The sequence below is a fragment of the Propithecus coquereli genome, unplaced genomic scaffold, assembly GCF_000956105.1.
Source record: "Propithecus coquereli isolate 6110/MARCELLA unplaced genomic scaffold, Pcoq_1.0 Scaffold119, whole genome shotgun sequence".
NCBI classification, from domain to species: domain Eukaryota; kingdom Metazoa; phylum Chordata; class Mammalia; order Primates; family Indriidae; genus Propithecus; species Propithecus coquereli.
Window position 1 is genome coordinate 4,306,106 of NW_012135969.1, and position 21,790 is coordinate 4,327,895.

General features: G+C 56.8%; 1 protein-coding gene across 1 annotated transcript; it reads right to left on the reverse strand.

Annotated features, from left to right (window-relative positions):
- Positions 1-120: 120 nt before the first annotated feature.
- STARD3 (StAR-related lipid transfer (START) domain containing 3) lies at positions 121-21,789 on the reverse strand. Its single transcript, XM_012661817.1, has 15 exons — positions 21,615-21,789; positions 9,431-9,703; positions 6,235-6,312; positions 5,777-5,854; positions 5,600-5,653; positions 5,075-5,192; positions 4,770-4,868; positions 4,485-4,540; positions 4,029-4,121; positions 3,327-3,389; positions 3,091-3,186; positions 2,690-2,769; positions 2,498-2,602; positions 1,267-1,360; positions 121-815 (listed from the first exon to the last, which is right to left on the reverse strand). Exons 2-15 carry the CDS (start codon positions 9,650-9,652, stop codon positions 711-713), a joined length of 1,341 nt encoding a protein of 446 aa, XP_012517271.1. The 5' UTR covers positions 9,653-9,703; positions 21,615-21,789; the 3' UTR covers positions 121-710.
- Position 21,790: the final 1 nt, after the last annotated feature.

Consider the following 21,790-nt stretch of genomic DNA (forward strand, 5'->3'; position numbering starts at 1 on the left):
CCTCCTGTGACTTCGAGGCTGGGCTCTGTGATGTGTCGCTGCTCACTCCTTCCCCATCTAAACGCTGCCCTCCTCTCCCTCGAGAGGCCAGGCAGAGGGAGGGGTTGCTTTTTTTGTTCCAAGTTCATATTTTTAATTGGCTCAAATGACAAAGGTCCCCAAGGAGGCCCTCGGAGGAGGGAAACAACCTGGGAGAGGCAGAGACACACTGCCAGCACCCGCCATCCCCCACCTGCCACCCACTCCCCGACAAGTGTGTATGGAAAAAGGTCCCAGACCCTTTAAACAATCCTAAAAAACCGTGGTGAGAGAGCAGGCAGACGAAGGGCTCTTTCACCTTAACACTGGTGACAGGCAGCCCTGACCTGTCCTGCCCAGGGCCCTGGCCCCTCCAACCAGGTCTGAGGCTCCCACCCTAGACTCTGCCCCTGGCAGGGTAGGGGACAGAAATCTCCTCCAGGAGGTGGGGACACTGCATGAAAACAAGAGCAGGACAGACCCCACTTCTTCCGGCCAGCAGAGCCCCCGGGTCTGAGCACTCGACCGACCACCTGCCCAGGGCCATGGCTCCAGCACAGAGTGGCTCGGTGGAGGGTGGAAGCTTGGGGCCAGGTCCTGTGTGGACAGCAGGAAGCCCAGCTGCCCCCCTTTCTGGCTCTGGAGGCTGTGGCGACAGGACCCTGGCCTGCAGGGTGGGCAAGGAGGCATGGTCACACGCGTGCCCCCAGCTCTCCGATGCGCTGCCGCAGGTGGAAGGCAAATTCAAACATGGTGGCGGCGAGGCTTTGGTGGATGAGGTACCGGGGCAGGCGGCCCTGGGGGAAGGCAGGCAGAAGTTACATGATGGCTTGTCCTCAGCAGGAGCTCTGCCCTCACAGGTGGCACCAGCAGGGGTGCTCTGGGCCAGAACGCAGGTGCAGCTCTGGAATCCAGCCTGGGCCACCCCTTCCCCCCAGCCCTGGCAGGAAGAACATGCTGTGCCCAGGTCTTGGCACCAGCCGCACAAACAGACCCGGGCGAGGCTGGGCCGGCAGCCAGCCACCCCTCCTCGGGACCTCGAGAATCAGAGGTAAGAAGAGGGGCGCGTGCCGACAGCGGTCAGGGCTAAAAGACCACCGGGACCCTGCCCCCGATTTTCAAGTAAGAAAGGAGGCTGAAAGCAAGGCTCTGAGCATGGTAGAGAACCCCAAGGTCACACAGCCACCAAGTCAGCAGCAGAGTCCTCTCCATGCCACGAAGCCTGTCTAGCAGTGCCCAGCACCCCACCTTGAGATCTGTGTTGAGAATCCAGATGAAGGTGCAGACTCGGGGGTTGCTGGCCGACTTGAGCACGATGAAGCCCCCGGGACCATTCTCTCCCCTAAGGAGAGAGGCACCATTGGGGGGACTTTGGAACTGAGCAAGTTCCATGCCCCTGACAATCACATACGCCATTCTTGGCCCAGCTTGGACTAGAGTGGAAGAGGGAAGGCAGATGCTGGTCTAGAAACTACTACTCTGTTTGAATAAGGCTTAGCACAGCTGTCCCAGAGGCTGCAGTATCAGCCTCTGGGACAGTACCCACTCTCTGATGCTTGCACACCCCCAGTGACAGGGAGCTCATCACCTTCCCAGCCCTCATCCACTTGGCCCAGAGATTCCAGGTCAGCTCTGGCTGTGATGGAGGGGGCTAAGCTGGCACTTCTCACTTGGGGCACCTTCTCAGGAGGGGGCGTTCAGGGCCTGGGCTGTACAGTTCACATCCCCTAGACATTTCACTTTCCCATAGCCCCACTGAACATGCTTCAGTCCACACCACAGACAAGGAAGTTGGCACTGAGGGAGGAAATGAGCTTGTCCTGTCACCCAGCAAGTCTGCCAAGACCAGAGCCCAGTCTCATATTCAAAGACCAGTGCTCTCTGCCGGGGCCCCAGGATGGGGGTGGGGAGGAGCGAGGTCTATGGGAGGGGCCACCCACAGCACTGCAGTCTCAGATCGGACAGTGGGGAGAACTTGGAGGAAGCCCAGGGACAGGCAGCAGGAAGACTGTGACTTCTCTCCCTTTGGGGGGATTTCTGAGCTGCTCCAGGAGAAAGGCAAAGCAGCAGGGATAGGGTGAGGAGGAGGAAAGGAGACCCGGGTCACCTTAGGCAGGAAAATGACACCCAGAGCTCAGTGCCTCCAGCTCAGGTTGAACAGCCCAGCTAACCACATGACTCCCAGGCCCCTTCCCTGCACTGGTCCCCACCCACGGTCTCCCCCCGGCCAGCTACCCACTGCACACATCCCCTCCAGCCTTGGTGGCTTGGTTCCAGCTGTCCACCTCCCCCACCCCTGCAGACAGAGCAGCAAGATTAGCAGGATTAGGGGCTGGGAGGGGCAGAGCCCAGTGGGACAGGGAACAGGAACGCAGCCTCAGCAGGAGAAACTGCCCAGCCGTACACAGTGTACCCTGCACCACTCGGTGCTCCCAGGGGAGGGGCTCGCTGGGATGACCCCGGGCAAGGCGAGACTCACCTGACATATTTGTGCGTGGCGGGCTTGGCACTGTGTATGGTGGCAATGCCCGACGACAGGTATCGGTCCCTGCGCCGCTCAATGCGCCGGACATTCACAAAGTCCCTGGGGGAGGGAGGGTTAGATGGAGGGCGCTGGGCCCAGGATCCACGTGCAGGAGGCCTGAGAGGAGGGTGCTTGGCGGGTGCTCACCTTGGGGAGACCACACCACCCGCAGCCCCTGCAGACACGTCGTAGGAGATGAGGGTGTTGTCTTCTACTCGCTGTAGGATCTGAGGGCCGTCAGGGGAGATGTGAGGTGCAGCCCAGGCCAGGGAAGACCCAGGGGCAGGAACACCCCAGGCCAGCCTCCTCCCTGCCCAGGCTGTACTAGAAGCTGTCGCTATTCACAGCCCCTGGGCCGCTGCTCTGTGCACACTCCTCCCAGCAGCCCTCCTGGCCTCTCCAGGAGGTGCTGTCACCATCATCCTCGTCTTACAGATGGGGAAGCTGAGGCACAGAGTGGTTAGGTGACACGGCCCATGTCCCCTGTGGCCTGTGCCCTGGCCCATGTCATGAGAGGTGGCCAGGCCGGGCCCCCTGGCTGGGCTCACCTGGCAGGCGGTCACCGTCTTGTTCCATAGCACCATCCTCTCGGGCTGCAGCATCACCTCCTGGTACACCAGCTCCGCGGGGCAGGGCAGGAAGGCCTGGGGCAGGGAGGCCAGATGTGCTTGGGCACCCCAGTCCTTCCCTCTTGGTGGGGGGGACCTCCCAGAGGGCCCCTCGGCCCCTTCCTGGAGCCCCAGACAGAGCAGGAGGCTCCAGGATACGCGCTTCCCGCACTCACCTTGAGGATGAACGTCTTGCCGTGAAAGGGAACCTCAATGGTGTACACTGTGTCCCCGTATTCCTGTGGCAGGGACAGAAGGGTAGCAGGGAGGAGGGTGGAGAGCAGGTGGAGGGCACAGGAGTGGGCTGGTGGCACAGGAAGGGTGACGGGAAGGGCAGGTTTTCCACAGCTCAGGGTGGAAAACTCCAGGACTTTGGGGGTATCTGAGCAGCCATTACCAAACGGTGGTTCTAACCAACGTGTGGCATGGAGGAGAGACAGGCTTTGATATTCAGTCAAAAGACAAGAGCACGGCTGCAGCTGCAACCCCAAAGAGCCGTGTCTCCAGGCCAACAGGGCTGCCTGGGGAGCTGGCCAGAGAGAGGGACTGGGGAGGTTTCCCTGTTTTCCAAGCTCTCTGCAATCTTTGTAGATAATGTTATTTTGATCATGAAATAAAACACCGGACACAGGACAGAAGCCTGGCTTCCCCTTCAAAGCCTGGAGCTGAGGGGAGCAGAGTGGCTGGGAGGGGAGGACGGGGTAGGAGGTGGACGGGGGACATCCCGTCCGGCCTCCTGCTGACCCCAGGGGCCCAGCTCCCTCTCTTGGGGCAGGAATCTGCTTCTAAGCCATGTAATCCTTGGGTTTATTTCTCAGGCCTCAGAAAAGGAAGCAAAAACACACATGGGAGAGTCAGGTGAGAGAGGGGCTTCTTACATTATTCTTCTCAAACTTCCAGTTCTCCTCCTGGGCCAAGATCTGGTCCACCACCGCTGTGGCCTCCTTCCCCTGGCGGATGTACTCCCGCTCCTGGCCGGGAGGGGGAGGCAGGAAGGGTTCAGCCTGGGGCCTGCACACTACCTTGTTCACGGCCTGTTCTCTCTCTAGACGCTCCACACACCCCTGGAGGAGCCTGACCCAGCCATACCTGGGCCCTGCAGCCTCCTGAGGCCTGTGGTTGTGGCTGCTCCTCCCGTGTCCCCAGGCATGAGACAGGCCAGGGGCCTGACCAACAGTGGGGCAGACACTCGGATGGACAGGCACTGCCTGGCATTTGTGCTGCCTGAGGTCTGGCCTCTACTGGGAACCCCCTGCCCACCCTGGCTGAGCCCGGCGCTGGCCCTTGTGCAGATGCCCTTTCCAAGGGCAGGGTCGGAGTAGGCAGCCAAATACCTGGGCAGAGAAACTTTTCTTCCCAGTGACTTCTTCATCTGATTCATTGTCAGACCCTGCAGAAAACAAGCACGGATGACAATGGCAAGGGGTGGGGAGAGAATGCACAGAGGTAGTGGGGGTCGGGTACGTGAGTGCAAGATGTGGGGGATAAAAGCGTGTGGGAGAGGGTTGCTGGCTTTCCCCAGGGAGCCTGCTAGAAGGAATAGAAAGAACAGACCCGGCCCACCCCGCTCCTCACAAGGCCCCTCCCTGAAGGCAGCTCCACCACCCACCAGCCCTCACCTGCAAAGGATTCTGGGGGTGAATAGAACTGGCCCTCAGACAGAGCGCCGGAGAACAGCAGGGGTCCGCGGGCGACGGCAGCCTGGGCAGCAAGATACCCTGGAGGAGCAGACGTGGGCAGCCATTGTCCCAGATCGAGGACAGTCATGCCTTAACAGCCTGGGGCACCCCCGCCCCAGGCTCACCCCAGGGTCTTGGAGGCTGCTCAGAGGGGCAAGTGGCTCAGAACTGACTCTCATGCCTGAAACTCCCCCTGCTCGGGCCTGGGATGACCCTTGCAGCAGCTCCCAGCCCCCAGCACTCACATCGCTCCTCCTCGGCCTCCTGGGGTAGGACTTTGAAGTCGAGGAACCAGGTCTCCAACCAAGCGAGGACAAAGGACACAATGGGGAGCAGGTAGCCGAATGCCCCTTTGTTGAGAAGCTGTGGAGGGAGGGGGCTGAGCTCCATGGCAGGGAGTCAATGGTCACCCCAAACCAGAGTCCCCTCCTGGGGTCACCAACTCTGGACAGCCAAACGGGCAGAGACCCCATGCCTGGGACCAGCTGCTTGGGAACCCTCTGTGGCACATGCCCCTGGGATGGATTAATTAAGTCTGCAGCAGGGTAAACTGAGGTTAGGCTGGAGGAAGAAATTCCTGATTCTTGGGGTTGCAGGGGGATAAGTGGGGGAAGCAGGTGAAGATGATTCCTTGGAGATATCAAAGGACTGGCCTGCCCTCCCCCCAATCCTGACAACAGGGACAGAGAAATCAGAGAAATGGTCCTTTAGGAGAAGCCCATCCCTCAGGCCACATGCCCACCAGACTAGCCAGACCCTGAGCCACTGACCTCAGAGAGGATGACCTTGACAATGAGGAATGCGCTGGACACCAGCGTAGTGACCTGCCCAGGGGAGGCAAGGAGGGAGAGAAGGAAAGCAGAGGCTGGGGAGTGAGTCCTCCTCCATCCCCTCCCCTGCATCAGCCCTGCCAAGGCCCAAGAGCTGCCAGGAAAGTGGCATCTTACCGCAATCACCCACCAGTGCCGGAGTCGCAGCACGGCGTAGCCCAGGAGCAGTCCAGAGAAGCGGAAGAAGGCCAGGACCTGGTGGGGGGCGGGACCTAAGCCATCACAGGAGCCAAAGCCCCCCACCCTGCTGCAGGCCGACCTCCCCTCAGTCCTGCTCCCCCATGTCCCACCGTGTGGGTGTGCACACCCCACACGTGTGCACAGAGAATAGCTGAGTTAGCGTTTCTTTGGGACAATTTGGATGTGACCTCCTTGGACAGAGGTCTCATCTTCTCCCTCCCACTTGGGGCTCTCTGAAAGCAGGGCCTCACTAAGGAAGCTTTTTGAAGACTGAGGGCTCCCCGAGGATGGGATCAGACTGGATAGGTGTTGCAGAAAGAAGAGAACCCAGCCGGAGTCATTTCCCCACTCCCTCTCCACCCCCAGGGGCCCCAGGATCTCCCAAGGCCACTCACAAAGATGTCAAAGAAAGAGGTTTTAAAGTTGTAGTGGATGATCTCCTGCTCCAGGTTCTTCTGGATGCCTGTGTTGGTCTGGGAGAGGGACAGGGAGAGAGGAAGAGCTCTGCAGGCAGAACCAAGGCCCTGGGGCTACCCCTCACCTCCCAGACTGTAGGGGAGGTAGGGGAGGGTAGAACCTGGAGGAGAGGCTGTAAGTGCTAAGCCACCACCCACAAGGGTCCCCGAGGCACCAAGGGAGCTCAGCCAGAGGCCCAAGACTCCAGACACCAATCCCATTTCTCTGCGGGCCCAGGCAGCCCCGGTGGGCAGAGGTGGGTTCAAGTACACTGTCGGGGGGCGCGAGGGAAGGCTGGGGGCTGTGCAGGGGAGGCAGTGGGCCCTAAGCAGGGTGCGGGGAGCCTGCGTCTCATGCAATTCCATCTCCCTCCCACACTGTGGTGCTCCATCTTCCCAGCCAATAATCCGTCTGGGGTGACAGGCCGGGGATGGGTAGTGGTGTCAGACGGAGCCTCAGGTGGCAAATCGGTTGATTAGGTTTGTGCTTAATGGGCAAAATCCATCACACTGCTGCAGAGGATGACATGGAGAGTGAGCAGACATGTCCTGGCCCCTGTCTCTACCCCAGCCCACCATACATTTTCACCAGGACCCCTGAGACCTTGGCCTGGACTCCAGTGCCCAGCGGTCTGGGGGATGGGGTGGTCTGGAAGGACACCAGGGGCCAGACTGCAGCCTGACTCCTCAGAAGGAATGGGGGTGGCAGGCCTAGGCCTCTGCAGGTGGGGGCACCAGCACCACCACCCCCGGAGAAGGGAGGACACAAGGGGACTCTGGAGGATGGAGCCCAGGAACCCTGAGGAAGAAGACCCTTCATAACCACCTAGGCTGGGGCTTCGGCTCTTTGGCCGGTCACTTGAATTGTGGGGGGGGCTTGTTAAAGATACAGATGTTCAGGCCACCAAGTCTGAATATCAAGGTGAGACTCTGAGCATGTGGTATCTTTTTAAAGCTCCCAGGTGATTCTGGTGCTCAGAGAAGGAGCCCACAGTCTGCAGAGCTCCTCACTGATACTCAAACGCCACCACACACAGCACCACCTCTACCTCCAGACCATCCGAGCCCCATGGGACTCGACATCGCCGCTCCTCTGGCCTGCTGATGAGGCCCCCAGGTCCGACACCCACGCCACCCCAGCCAGCCCTCCTCTTACTCCTTAGACTGCTCCCTCTTGGGCTCCACAGTCCCTCCCACCCTCACAGTTGATGTCCCTGAGCTCTGTCCTCCGCCCTCTTCTCCCCCAGCCTGGGTACCAGCGCTGACTGGATCAGGGCTCAGGAGAGGCGAGTTTCAGTCCCTGCTTTGCCAGTCCCTGGCTGCAAGACCCCACGCTGGTCACAGCCCTACTGGGGCCCTTGTATCCACTCAACACAGATGTGGTCAGGGAACTAAAAATACATTATGCTCCAAAATATGAAAATAAAACTGTAAAACTGAAAATTAATAAGATTCTAATTAAATCTCTGCCAAGTGAAACATCATGTTTGACTCTAATTGTCAAATCCAGTATTCTGGATTTGAAAACGATTTGTTAGATTCTCGCACTTTGCAAGAATTCCAGAGTATGCATGACGACTGCAGAGCAAGCATAGCCGGCATGGCCAAATAACTTCAAAAGTAAAGTTACCAAAATTTTTTCAGCTCTTCCCTGGTAAGGAAATATGTATTAAATGTAGGAGATAAGTAAATTTTAGGATTTGCAATGATGTTGGATGGGCCCTTCAAAAGAAAGTATTCCTAAGACCTCAGAAGCTCTGCAAAAGGCTCCGAACCTTGCTGGGTCTTGGGTTTTCGGTCAGTAAGATGGCCTCGAAGGCCTTCCATGGCTGTGGCTCCATCTCGCTGACGGTGCCAGCTCATCTCCAGTGCACAGAGTACAGTCATCCTCAGAGCCCTGTCTTTCCCTCCAGCTCAACGTGCCCAAAATCAAACGTATCTTCTTTGTGCCAAAACCAGCCCCTTCCCCAAACTCCTTTTTTTTTTGGAGACAGAGTCTCACTCTGTCACCCAGGCTAGAGTGCCGTGGCATCAGCCTAGCTCACAGCAACCTCAGACTCCTGGGCTCAAGCGATCCTCCTGCCTCAGCCTCTTGAGTAGCTGGGACTACAGGCACACGCCACCACGCCCAGCTAATTTTTCTATTTTTTGTAGAGACAAGGTCTCACTCTTGCTCAGGCTGGTCTCAAACTCCTGAGTTCAAGCAGTCCTCCTGCCTCGGCCCAGACGGAAATCACACTAGGATTACAGGTGTGAGCCACCATGCCTGGCCTCCAAACACCATACTTCTATCAAGAAAGACATCGTTTCCCTGTCACCCAAGCTTGAGACCCAGAGCAAGGGGGCTTGCCATCCAGAACTCTGCTGGCAAGCCCACCTGCCGAGGGAAAATGAGGGGAGGCCCAGAGAGGCTGAGTGCCTTGCTGAGTCACAGTCAGAGCAGAGGATGAGCTGGGACTGGACCACACCAATCTGCCCTGCTCCCAGGGCTCCTGCCTCCGTGGGCTCTGACCCTTCAGTGCCCGGAGACCAGATCAGGCCCCTACCAGCTAGACTGTGCTCCTGAGGGTGGGCTGACCGCTGTGTGGGGTGGAGGTTGGGACTCTGCACCTTCTCCAGGGCACCAGGCAGCATCTTACCAAAACTGGAGCCACCGCCAACTGGGAACCGGGAGCTTTTACCGTTTTGCTCCCCACTGTACCTCTGCTTTTAGCACAGTTCCTGGGACACAGCAGGAACTCAAAAAATGTTTGGTGAATGAATGAATGAATGAATGAACGGACGAACGGGAGCCCAAAAGCAATAGGGCAGAAAGAAAACAGGTTTCAACAGCTGCATCAAAGCCGGGCCTCCTTTCTCGGGAACCTCCACGAGGGGGCAGCATGGCGCGGAGACCAAGGGCGAGCTCCGGGCCGGGGTCGGCTCAGCCCCGCCTCCGTCACAAACTTGCGGAGGGACCTTGGCCAAACGACTCCACTCCTCCGGGCCCCATTTCCTTCACCCAGAAGATGAGAATCGCTATTCTCCTCCCATTCTCCATTTTACCCAGGGAGTCAACCTCGCAGGAGACGCAGCCCTCCCATGTGACAGGTGCCAACCCCGCCCTGCGCGTGCCCCCAGCCGCGCCCCCACTCACGTTCAGTTCAATGATCCAGAGCAGGGAGATGAAGAGCAGGTCGAAGGTGACAAAGAGACAGAAGGTGCGGCGGACATCAGAGATGGCCCGGCGCTTCTCCGGAGGCGGCGGGACGAAGTGCGATGAGAGGCTCTGGCTGTGGGACAGCGACGAGCCCAGGGAGGCCACGGCGGGCAGGCTGCGCTCCAAGTCTCGGGCCAGCTCCCGGGGCAGTTTGCTCATCCTGGTGGGCCCCACCTCACGGCGGGCAGGGCGGGGGCGTCAGCGGCAGGGCTGCGGGGCCAGACAGAGGGGCCTGTCAGGACCCTGGAGGTCCCTTCACACCCAGCTCCCAGGGGACCCCATTTGTTCCCAAACACATCTGACCCCCACTCCCACCTTGTCCCAACAGCCCGGGGCATTCGCCCAAATTGCCTGCTCGGGCTTGGCTCCCCAGGCTGGGGGGTCGAACATCCCTCTCTCTGTCCTTGCCCTCCCTGCCCCAAAGCCCAGCGCCCCAAGGTTCACCCTTGGAGGGCTCTGGGGGCACCTACCCGCCTCCCCAATGCCTGGGGGCACAGCTGGCTCCTGCCAAGCCCAGCCCTGAGCTCCAGACTCTGGTCCTGTCAACAGCCTCTTGGCCTGCCCCCACCCCCAGGAGAAGAGGGCCCCAAGCTCTGTTCTTTGTTTTCCAAGCACAAAGCCACTTTCCCTCCCAGCAGCCAGCCCTGCCCTCCCACCCTGTAATCCATGGCAACTGGGAGGGCCTTCCTAGGGCTGTCTGTGTGCTTGGAGCTGGGACAGGGCTACCGAGCGAGGACATCACGGTCCCTCTCTAGCTCCTCCACCACTCCCTAGGACCAGCCACCATCATCTCTGCCTGGACAGCTGCAATCCGCTCCTGGGCGCTGGGCCTCCAGGCTGCCCCCTCACCCTCCGGCACCATGTCTCCACGGCACAGCGGCGCAAAGAAAGCATCAACCAGGTGCTGCCACTCCTGCAACCCGCCAGGGCTGCCCACCGTTCTCAGGCCAATGGGCCCCTCCTCACCAGGCCCTCTCAGTCCAAGCCACCCGGTCTAGCCCATCTTTCCGCTCTTCTTACGCCGCGTGTCACTACCACCGCCACTCTGGCCTTCTTTTAGATCCCTCAACACCGGTGCCCTGTCCTGCCTCGGAGCCTTTGACCTGGCTCCCCCCGATGTCTGGAATGTTCCCCCCCAGTCCTTTCAACTGGCAGCCAAAGTCCTGTCCTAAGAGCCTCCCATCCTCTTGCCCCACTCACAGAGTAATATTATGTGACACTGCTTTACTTTCTTCAGTGACCTTGTCACTACCTCAAGTTACCTTCCTTACCGTTTGATTTTACTGTTGACCCTCTCTCATTAAACTGTAAACTCCGTGGCTGCAGGGGCATTATCTGACTTGGTCACTGCCGTCTTCCTAGTGCCCAGCACAAAGCCTGGCATATAACAGGTGCTCCATAATTAACTGTTGAATAAATGAAGGTTCCAGAGGGTCTCCTGGCCCTCAGCTCCACGCTGTGTAGCAGAGAGGACCAGGGCAAACCCTGAAGAGAGTAAGAACCAGCCACTCCAAAGTGGCCCAGCGTCCTGCCGCCCAGTGTCCATGGCCATGTTTGTGCCCACACAGGGCCGGGGTGATTCCTCCTGTTTTTCAGATAAGACAACCAAGGCTCAGAGAGATGAAAGGATGTGCCCAATCCCTCAAGAGCCTGTGCCACCATGGGGCTCTCATGAACTCTAAAAAGAAAAGGAACCCTGGAGCACCCGCTCCCTACCAGGAGCACCCGCTCCCTACCAGGAGCACCCGCCCAAGGCCACTCCCCAGCACCACACTCTTGGAGGGCCCGTGACAAGTTCATCCCAACAGTACTGGGGCCTAGGGTCTCTGCTCCACCAATCTGCTGGGCTCTAAGAGGCCCTGTCCCCTGAGAGAAAATGGAAGGTCCCATTGAGAGCCAGAGAGGAGCTAAAGCAGCATTGCAACAACTTGGCGGGGCCTGAGCTTCTGGGACTCGACCAAGAGTGCCCCTGAGTCTTGTCACACCCCAGCGCCAGGGAGCAGGTGTGGGGGCTGGCAGAAGGGGAGCCCTAGATATTTGTCCCTGATCCTGGGAAGGCACTGTCCCCTTTGCTCTGTCTACTACTTTCCTGGGCCCCTCGATCTACCGGGCCCAAACACGGCCAGCTCGCCCACCCTCGGCCTCTGTGCAAGCCCCACGACCAGGAGCCGACTGTTGGCAGCAGAGGCAGGGGCACTCGCCCAAGGCCACTCCCCAGCACCGCACTCTTGGAGGGCCCAGGACAAGTTCATCTCAACAGTACTGGGGGGAGCTGGGCCCAGCTCCGGAAGGAGGCAGTCAGTAGAGGGGATGTGACAGGCCACCAGCCATGGGACCCCCAATATCCATCAGCCGGCTCAGTGCCAGACTGCACGCACGGCACATCCCTCACCGTGACCGCCGCAGCTCCAGGGCAGGTGACGTTTCCCTGTCTCTAACAGCCCTTTCATGTCCTGCCAGACCTGTCTCCCTCCCTCTCTCTTCATTTCTCTCCGCCTCTTTCCTGTCTCTGTCACAAAGTAACTTTCCATCTGTGTTTTCTTTGTGTCTTTTTACCCCTCTCCTTTTCCCACAGCTGTCATTTTGGGGTTTTTCGTTTGTTTGTTTAAGACAGCAGAAATTGATTATCTCTCACTCAGGAGGCTGGAAGACTGAAATCAAGGTGTCGGTAGGGCCCCGCTCCCTCTGAATCCTCCCTTGCCTCTTCCTGGCTTCTGGGGATTTGCTGGCAATCTGGCATCCTTGGCCTGCAGCTACATGACTCCAGTCTGTCTTCATTGTCACATGATGCCCTCCTGGGCATCTGTCTTCACATGGTCATCTTCTTAGAAGGACGCCAGTCATATTGGATTAGGGGCCTGCTCTACTCTGGTATGACTTCATCTTAACTGATCACATCTACAATGACCCCACTTCCAAGTAAGGTCACATTCTGAGGTAGAGGGGGTCAGGACTTCAACTTCTTTGTGGGGAGCACAGTTCAACCCCTAACAGGGCATGTGAAGGTGGGGCTGTAAGAAAAAAAACAAAAAAAAAAGAGAAAAAAACAACCCCATAACAGTAACCTCCTCTTTAGTGTGTGGCTTATCCTCCTTTTGTATGAAGGAACAAATACATGTATATATTTCTTATATCCCTTCTTTCTTTTTAAGAAACAAGGTCTCCTTCTGACTCCCAGGCTGGAGTGCGGTAGCACGATCATAGCTCACTGTGGCCTCGAACGCCTGGGCTCATGCGATCCTCCCACCTCAGCCTCCCGAGTAGCTGGGACTACAGGGTCGCACCATCACTCCCAGCTATCCCTCCCCTACGTGTAGGACAGCTTCTTATAGATGTTCTTCGGCATGTCATTTTTTCACTTAACAGCGTTTCCTAGAAATCACTCCATCTCAGTTTCACATTCTTTTATAGAGCTGCTTAGTACTCCATTTCATAGACAAACCACAGTTTATTCAATCTCTTATGAATGAGCATTTAGCTGTGTAATTATCAGAAATGCTGCGATGAATAACCTTGCATATATATACCCTCGTGTTGTTGGAAGTGTATCTTCAGGACAGATTCCTGGAAGTGGTATTGCTGGGTCAAATTGCATATGTAGTTTTGCTGGGTATTGCCAAGTTCCCTTTGCAGTTTGCGTTCCCACCAGCAATGTATGAGAATGCCTGTTTCCCCACAACCCACAGAATGTATCGTCATCCCTGTCTGTCTGTATTTTTCCCCGTCTGGGTCTTCCTCTCCATCTCGCTCCCATTTCTGAGTCTTTCTCTCCACCCCCATCAGTCTCTCTCCCCGTTTCTCTCTCTCTCTCCCCCCTCCCCCTTCATTTCTATATCTGCCCCATCCCCCCCACTTCCTGTCTCACTTCTGGGTGCTGTAGCTTCCCTCCTCTGGTCTGCTCCTATGTCTGTCTGTCTGTCTTTCCCGCTGGCTTTCTCCCTCCCTCCCTGGGGACAGGACTTGGGTGGCAGCAGCTTGGGTGTGAGACGCACTTGGAGTGGCAACTGCACTGACACTCACACGCCCAGACATCCCCGTTGAAGCGAGAGACGCAGATGGGGCTAGAGCAGAGGTGTTGCAAGAGGCTGGGAGAGCTGAAGATGCCAGGGGGTGCGGGAGCCAAGCGTGGGGCTTGGAGCAGGGGTGGGGGCTGCTGGCCAAGAGTCAGAGAAAGGGGGTTCCACACCCCCCTCCCACTGAAAGCAGCTCAGAGTCCAAATGAGAGCCTGTGCAGTAGACAGAGCGCTGGTCCAGAGTTAAGAGACCCGCAGCCCGGTCCCTGAGCAGCCACTGATTCTGAGTAACTTTGGGCAAGTCCTTCTCACCAACCTCTGTTTATCTGGGGAAAAGGTCAGTGGTTTTCTCAAACCCCCTTGCTTAAAAAGCAAGAGAAACTTAAAAAAAAAAAAAGTAAAACCTTACTTGAAACCTCAATATATAAAACAGACAAAAACCAGACTGCTATGGGTGAAGGTGGCTGTAGAGTCCCCACCACCAGCCTTGCTTCAAACTCCAACATCACCCGAGGCCTGAGGCCTCCGTGGCTGCAGTTTGAAAACGAGGCTCACTCAGATGTCTTCGAAAGGCCTTTGAGCTCCATCAGACCACCTGCCAGTCTACACAGTGAAAAGCCACCTTGGCCTGGAACTGCCCCTAGCCATCAGTCCCCAAAGCACTTGTTCTCTGGCTGACTCCAGGCCACCGGGCCCTGGAGGGTGGAGGATGGCAGCTGCCACCAAAACAGCCAGCACCAGCCCCCACCCCGCCACGCCCACCCTCCTGACAGGGGAAGGCAGGAATGAGCACTTTGAGGCTAGAGACAGCAGGGCTGCCACCCAGCCCCCCCGGGAGCAGCACCCCCCTGCCAAGCCCCCTGCCTGCTGTCACCGGCCCCTCCCAAGCACCTTTAGAGGTGTCAGGAGGGGAACAGCACATGTGGCGTGAAGGAGTCCACCTGGTTGTGGAAGCTGACCTGCTAAGGCTTGGGGAGGGGGAGGGAGGAAGGAGGAAGGGAGGCAATCAGAGGTTTTGCCATCTTAGGTTGGAGGGGGAAGAAGCGTGGGGAGAGGTGGGCACGTCAGGTGTCTGGGCACGGTGGGTGGATCATTCCCGAGGCAAAGGGGAGGGGTGGGCACAGGCCCTCACGCGCCTTCTCAGCACTTCTCTTTCTCGCCCCCAGGATGTACTAATACAGTCTCGCTTGCAATGGGGTCTTGGGTAGGGTACAGGACTCCAGGCAAACAACAGGAGGTGGCCGATATCGTGGAAAAATGAATGAACTCTCAGGTCACGGTTCACATCTCAGACTGCTCCCTCCTTGGCTGTGTGATCTGGGGCAAAGTAAAACCATTCTAAGAGTCGGTGTCCTCAGTTGCATTAAAAAAGGTAACAGTAATAGGCCGGGCGGGGTGGCTCACGCCTGTAATCCTAGCACTCTGGGAGGCCGAGGCGGGCAGATTGTTTGAGCTCAGGAGTTCGAAACCAGCCTGAGCAAGAGCGAGACCTCGTCTCTATGAAAAAAAATAGAAAGAAATTATCTGGAAAACGAATAATATATAGAAAAAAAAAAAATCAGCTGGGCACAGTGGCTCATGCCTGTAGTCCCAGCTACTCGGGAGGCTGAGGCAGGAGGATCACTTGAGCCCCAGGAGTTTGAGGTTGCTGTGAGCTAGGCTGACGCCACGGCACTCACTCTAGCCAGGGCAACAGAGTGAGACTCTGACTCAGAAAAGAAAAAGAAAGAAAAAGGTAACAGTAATATACATAACACCACTGAACTGTACTCTGAAAAATAGTTAAAATAGTAAATTTTATGTTATATATATTTTACCATGATTAAAAAAAAAAGGCAACAAAAGCTCCTGCTTTATAGGGCCGGTATTTAGGTAAGTGTCAGGAGGGAATATGCTAAGTGCTGGGTCAGTGTGGCTGAGATGAAACAAGTAGCTGGCAAGACCTTTCGGGTAAGAGGGAAATTAACAGGGAGGGAGTTAGAATACACTACAGTGACCTGTAATAAAAATCACCCTGTCGTCCAGGCTGTGACTTCTTAAAAACAAAAACAAAAAACCATGCAAAATCACCCTGAAGGGCCTGGGTTCAAATCTGAACTCTGCAATTCACCTGCTGTGTGACCCAGAGCAAGCTCCCTAAGCCTCTAGTCTGGCTCCCACATCGATACCCAGAGATGACCCACATCTCCCAGGCAGTGCGGACTCTCCAAATCCTCTACTATGGTGGGGGGACAGTAGACACACACTCTTTTTTTTTTTTTTTTTGAGACAGAGTCTGGCTCTGTTGCCCTGGCTAGAGTGTTGTGGCATCAGCCTAGCTCACAGCAACCTCAAACTCCTGGGTTCAAGCAATCCTCCTGCCTCAGCCTCCCGAGTAGCTGGGACTACAGGCATGTGCCACCATGCCCAGCTAATTTTTTCTCTCTATATATTTTTTTAGTTGTCCAGATAATTTCTTTCTATTTTTAGTAGAGACGGGATCTTGCTCTTGCTCAGGCTGGTCTTGAACTCCTGACTTGAGTGATCCACCCACCTCGGCCTCCCAGAGTGCTAGGATTACAGGCGTGAGCCTAGACATAGACTCTTGACACCCACCTCGTTCTGCATTCCTCAGCAAATGCTAGCACCAGCCCCGCCCTGGCTATGGAGACTTCCCAAGGGGTTCCTAACTCAGTACAAATCAAGGAAGTCAGTGAAGGCAAGAGAGAACTGGACTTCAAGCCAGGAGAAGGGCCAAACCTTCGATTCCCACCTTGCTAGTCACTTAACCTCACTGTGCCTCAGTTTCCTCCTCTATAAAATGGGGCTAACAATAGCACCTACTTCTTTATATAATAATCTTTATTACATAAAGATTAAGTGACTTATTCAGTGCAGTGGCCTAGAGCAGACGCTGACAGCGTGGTCACTGCGTGAGGGTTAGCTATTATTACTTTCCTCCCTCTTCTCCAGATGAAGAGAGGGTCTTGAGCTCTAACTGCCCGGTGAGATGGCTTCAGGCCAGGGCTGGGGTTGTTCTGAGTCAAGCTGCCCCTGTGAACACCAGGTTAACGGAGACTCCACAGATGGGTGGAAGGCAAGGCCCTGGGTGTGGAGGAGGCTAGCCCTGGCCCACGTCCCGCTGCGGGCCAGCCCAAGAGGGCGCTGGTTCGGGTAAGGCAGGACAGCAGACCAAACAGGCTGGGCACCACCCAGATGGGCCAGGGCAAAGGAAACAAACCTGGCTGGCAGTGGCCTGCAGTGGCACCCTGCGGACATGTTCTCCTTAACGCATCATGCCTCTCCCAAGAGCGGTGGTGAGAATCCCACCAGGGAAGGAGCAGACTGAAGCTCTGGGAGAGCTGCCCATGCTCCCCTAGCCAGAAAGGCGCAGAGCTGACCCCAGCGGCACGTGGGCTTCCCCCTGTGCTGGGCTGAGACGGGCTAAACACAAAGGTTGCTGCCCCCCAGAGCCTTTGTGCCCTCCCTCCACATCTCATCCATCAGCAAATCCTGTGTCTCTTCCTTCAAAACCCAGCTAGTATCTGCCCACTGCTCACCTAGCACAATGTTACCCTGTCCAGGCCATCATCCGTCACCTGCTACAGCTTCCTGACCTCTTCCTTGTCCTAGGCCCGAGTCTGCTGTCAACGCCGCAGCCAGAAATATCCTGTTAAAAGTCAGACCACATCTCCCCAATGCCCCAAACCTCCAGTGGCTTCCCCAGAGTAAAGGCCAAAGTGCCCATCTGGCCTACAAGTCCCTCCTTCCCTGTAAACCCTCCACTCCAGCCACGCTGGTCCCTCGCTGTCCTTGGACACATCACACATGCTCCTACCCCAAGGCCCTGGCACCTGCTGCTGGCGCGGGAGGCTCCTCTCCAGATCTTAGCACTGCTTGCTCCTCACTCTGTCTGGTCTCTACGCAAATGTCCCTGGGAAGAGACATCTCCTGAACCCCTCTTTAGCCCCCACGCTTCGTCCCTTCCTGTGCTATATTCTTCTTCACAGCACTTGTCACCCCTGACATATGACACATTCACTGGTCTGTGTTTGCTGCCCATCCTCTCCCGCTGGCATGCAAACCCCACGAGAGCAGGCACTTCCCATGTTTTGCTCACTGCTGTGGGCGCAGTAGCAGAACCGTACTGGGCTCGCAGTGGGTGCTCAGGAAGTGCGCTCAACGACTGTTTACACCCTTGCCTACAGCAGCACGTGCACACGTGCACAGGGACACTCACGCCCAGCTCTGGAGGAGGAGCCCCTTCCTGTCCAGACTGCCTCCCTTGGAGCTGGACTCCACCCTCTGCTGGCGTCCTGCCCTGCCCAGGGCCCAGGCACCCCCTCCACGATAAGGCAGGGGACTGGTTTCCTGGGTACCCTCCCGTCCCCTGAGCCCCACCTTGCAGGGAAAAGACTCCAGGTGAAGTTAAATCCCTTTGATGAGGAGGGTCAAGGAGCAGGAAGGACTTCCCCCTTAGTGGGACTGAGCACTCCGCTCTCACCCTGGGGGAGCACACCCACCCCATACTCTCCTGACCATCAGCTGCTCCCAGGACACACCACAGCCGGTCTTCCTTCTGTGCCTCAGCTCCCTGTCTCCTCGTTCTGGAATGATGTCCTCCCTCTGGGGGACTCTGACCCTTCAGAGGCTTGTTCGAATGTCACCTCCCGGGCAAAGCTTTCCCTCACCCTCCAGCCTCCCCTGACCTTTCAGGACTCTGGATTAGCCCTTCCCTTATCACGGCTAGACTTGAGTCTCAAAGCTGTCACCCCTTGAGTGCTTGAGACTCAAGTCACAGTGCCCGGCCACTTACGTGTCTAGTTAAGTGAGCTAGTCTGTGGATCTGTCATGTCCACCCTGGAACAGGGCAAAGGATGTGGGTTTGAGGGTTGGGCATAAGACCTGAAGTCAAAAACCCAAGGCCATCCCTTATTAGGCGGTATGGCCTTGACCAATCACTGAGTCTCCTTATCTATAAAATGGGGAGAGTATAGTGCCTATTTCAGAGCTTGAAAGGACGAGAAACAGCACATGCACACTGCCTGTGCCTAATGAATGGTGGCTATTGCTACTATTGCCCCCCATGGGCAGTGTCAGGGGCAGGGCCCTGGGCCAGGCATAGCATAGCACTTTGCCCAGACTCAGAGTCCCAGCAGTACTGCTGGAGGGAAGGATGGGCCCAGGCCTCAGGGAGCTGACCTAGGATGGCACATTTTGGGTTCTCCCATAATTCAGGGTTCAGTGACCCATGCCATCAGCGTTGGGACAGTTGGCATAATGGCCCTACCCCACCCCACCCACAGAGGGTTCAGGAAGTCCCCTGGAGAAGTAGGAGTTTAAAGAGAGGAGGGCACGGCTACAATGACAAATAAGATCTCAAAGCCAAAGCCCGGCTTTGTTTCTCCTTTCCTTCTGGGGAAGCGTAAGGGGAAGAGCAAGCCAAACAGAAACAAGACTCATTGTCATTTGCTCCTCCCCGCAGCCGAGGAGGTTCTCTGGGTACAGTTTACTGAAACTCCGAGACACTGAGATCTACTCAGCCCTCCTTTCTCCCTCACGCCAGTCCTTGTTAATTGTCAGGGAAGCCCCTGCTCTGTGGTTCCATGACCACTGGCCTACTCACCCATCCCTCCACCCACCCCTCAGTGCTGCTGGGTAAAACTTGGGGCTGATGAGGTCAAGTTCCCAAGGTCAGTCTGGAAAGGACCAGTCATCTTCCGGGAGAGATCTAGGCCTTCTCAAGGAAAGCCCCCCACAGGGGGCGGGGGGTGGGGGTTCAGCACAGGCTCCTCCCAGCACCAGCCCTGAGCAGACAAAAGCCAGGATTAGCCTCTTCCCAGTGAGAAAAAGTTCAGAGAGACACACAACTGGCCAGACAGGATGCCTTCCTTGTCCTCTGTCCCACTGATGTGGCAGCTGCCTCCTTGGAAGCTAGAACCCCAAGGCAGTTTCTGAGAGACAGCTGCAGACCTGGAGTCAGGAGACAGTCCTTTAAATCCTGCTGAGTGACCTTGACCTTACCTCCCCTGAATCTCAGCTTCCTCACCTATAAAACGGAGCCAACGAACTCCACCACTCAGTGAAATACATACAAGCCACCAAAGGTGCAGGATTTGGGGTCTCACCTGCACTACCCTCCCCTAACAAGTCTAGGTGTGTGAGAGCTCAGTTTAATGCCACATACAGGGATTGAGAGCCTACAGTGTGCTAAACACTGTGCAAGTCCCTGGGGCCACGGAAACCTATTCTGGTCCAGCAGGGGCTCTGGGTCTGTTGCAGAAGACAGACATAAATAATCAACATGGTGCCACGCTGCGATCAGTGCTTTCAGGGAGGAATGAACAAAGAACCGTGGGCTCTCAGAGAAGGGATCATCTGACCCTGGCTGGAGTGGGAGAGGTCAGGAAAGCCACAGGGAGGAGGGGCCCTCTGACCCAGGCCTTGAAGAATCAGCATCTGTCGCTGGAAGCAAGGAGGAAGGGCACTCCAGCCACGCAAAGGAGCACGAACAAAGGCCCAGGCTCTGTTCTAAGGCACAGGCCGCGCCCAAAGGCATGTGCAAAGATCCTACCTGAGGGGGCCTGGCCCCAAACACCAGGTACTGGGCCTCCAGAGCACAGTCTCAGCGTATGGTCCCCACTGGCTCCTAAACCACGGGGATACTTCCTCATGGCCACGTGAGGAAAAGAATCACAAGTCTCAGCAGAGAAAACTACCTCTGTCTGTCTCAGTTCCATCTCCCTGTACCCTACCACAACCCACTGAGGCTCTGTTCAGAGGACCCAACTTTGCCTTCTCCGAGCCCACTCCAGTCTCTACCTCCCTCTGGTAAACTCATTCTCTCGCTTTAATGGCCCTCACTAACTGTCCGCTCCTCGGAAACTGCCCCAGCCTTCCTCTCCCTTGGGTTCCCAGAGCTCTATGTATATTTCTCTAGAATTAATGCTTGCCATGTAACATCATTTACTCATTCCCAGATTTGACATCAAGTCTGGACTGCTATTATTTTTTTTTTTAGAGCCAGGGTCTCGCTCTGTCTCACAGACTGGAGTTCAGTGGTGCCACCATAGCTCACTGCAGTCTCGAACTCCAGGTCTCAGACTCCCAAGTAGCTGGGACTACAGGTGGGCACCACCTCGCCTGGCTAATTTATTTTTTGTAGAGACGGGGTCTCACTTTGTTACCCAGATTGGTTGGGAACTCCTGGCCTCAAGTGATCCTCCTACCTTGGCCTCCCAAAGTACTGGGATTAAAGGCGTGAGCCACTGTGCCCGGCCCAGTTCAAATTTAAACACAGTGAGCCCCATCTGAAGCGGAGCTGTCCAAAAATGGCCAAGTCTGGAGCTACAGGGAAGGAAAGGAAGGGCTGTGCTGAGGATGCGGGTCCGAGTATTTAGCTGGTGTAAAGCTGAGGCTGTGGGAGGACATAAGACCACCCAGATTCGGTGTATAGAGCGAGGCGCTGGGCAAGAGAGGAGAATGTGAAGCGGCATTTCTTACCTACTGTCAGAGCGGTGGGAAGAAAATCAGGAGCGACTGATGAGAAGGAAGCCAAAAAGGGCGGAGAGGGGGACAGTGTCGATTAGGAATGAGTGTCGATGGTGTTCAGCAGCTCTAAGAACTCAAGAAAGATACTCTAAAGGGCACTTTTGATATCAATTAGGAAGTTATTTACGGCCGTTTCAGAAGGAAGTTGGGGAGACACCAGATGACAATGAGACGCAGACCTACCGGAACGAGTAGATGTTTCCCTCCTCCTCCTCCTCCTCCTCTTCCTCCTCCCAGATCCTGACCCCTCCCCATACTCAACCCCTGCCTCTTAATACCCGCACATTGTCCCCTAGCTTCTCCCTTCACAGCCAAGAGGGAGGCTTTGGAAGGCGATCCCGGACGCCCTCCTCGGCCCCCTAGGGTGAGCGGGGTCGCCGAGGGTCAGCGCCTGGGGTCCCTAAGCCCGCGCGGGGCGGAGCGAGGCCGAGCAGAGGAAGGGGGCGGAACCTGGATTGCGGGGGGTGTGGGAAGGGCCGGACGGAACCCAGAACGGACACCTGGCAGGGAGGCAGGATCGGCCGGGAAGAGACAGCCTTCGTACCGCCCCTAGTCCCAGTGACTTCTCCAGGACCCACCTGCTCCATGTCAGCCACGGCCCCGGCTCTTTCTGCCCCAGCTCAGTCCTACCCCGCGGACCCGGCGGCGCCTCAGAGCGGAAGAAGATCTCCCAGCCGCGCCACTTCCGCCGCTGAGTCCGCCCCCAAGAGCGAACCGGGGCGCGCGTCTGGCTGCAGCCCCGCCCTTCGCCCCG

What these genes read in the sequence shown, in the direction of transcription:
- STARD3 (XM_012661817.1), bottom strand. Translation starts at nt 9,652, where the DNA reads ATGAGCAAACTGCCCCGGGAGCTGGCCCGAGACTTGGAGCGCAGCCTG. An exon ending in GCCACGCACAAATATGTCAG is followed by an intron (nt 1,361 to 2,497) that starts GTGAGTCTCGCC and finishes CTCTCTCCTTAG; the next exon opens with GGGAGAGAATGGTCCCGGGG. An exon ending in TTCTCAACACAGATCTCAAG is followed by an intron (nt 816 to 1,266) that starts GTGGGGTGCTGG and finishes GCCTTCCCCCAG; the next exon opens with GGCCGCCTGCCCCGGTACCT.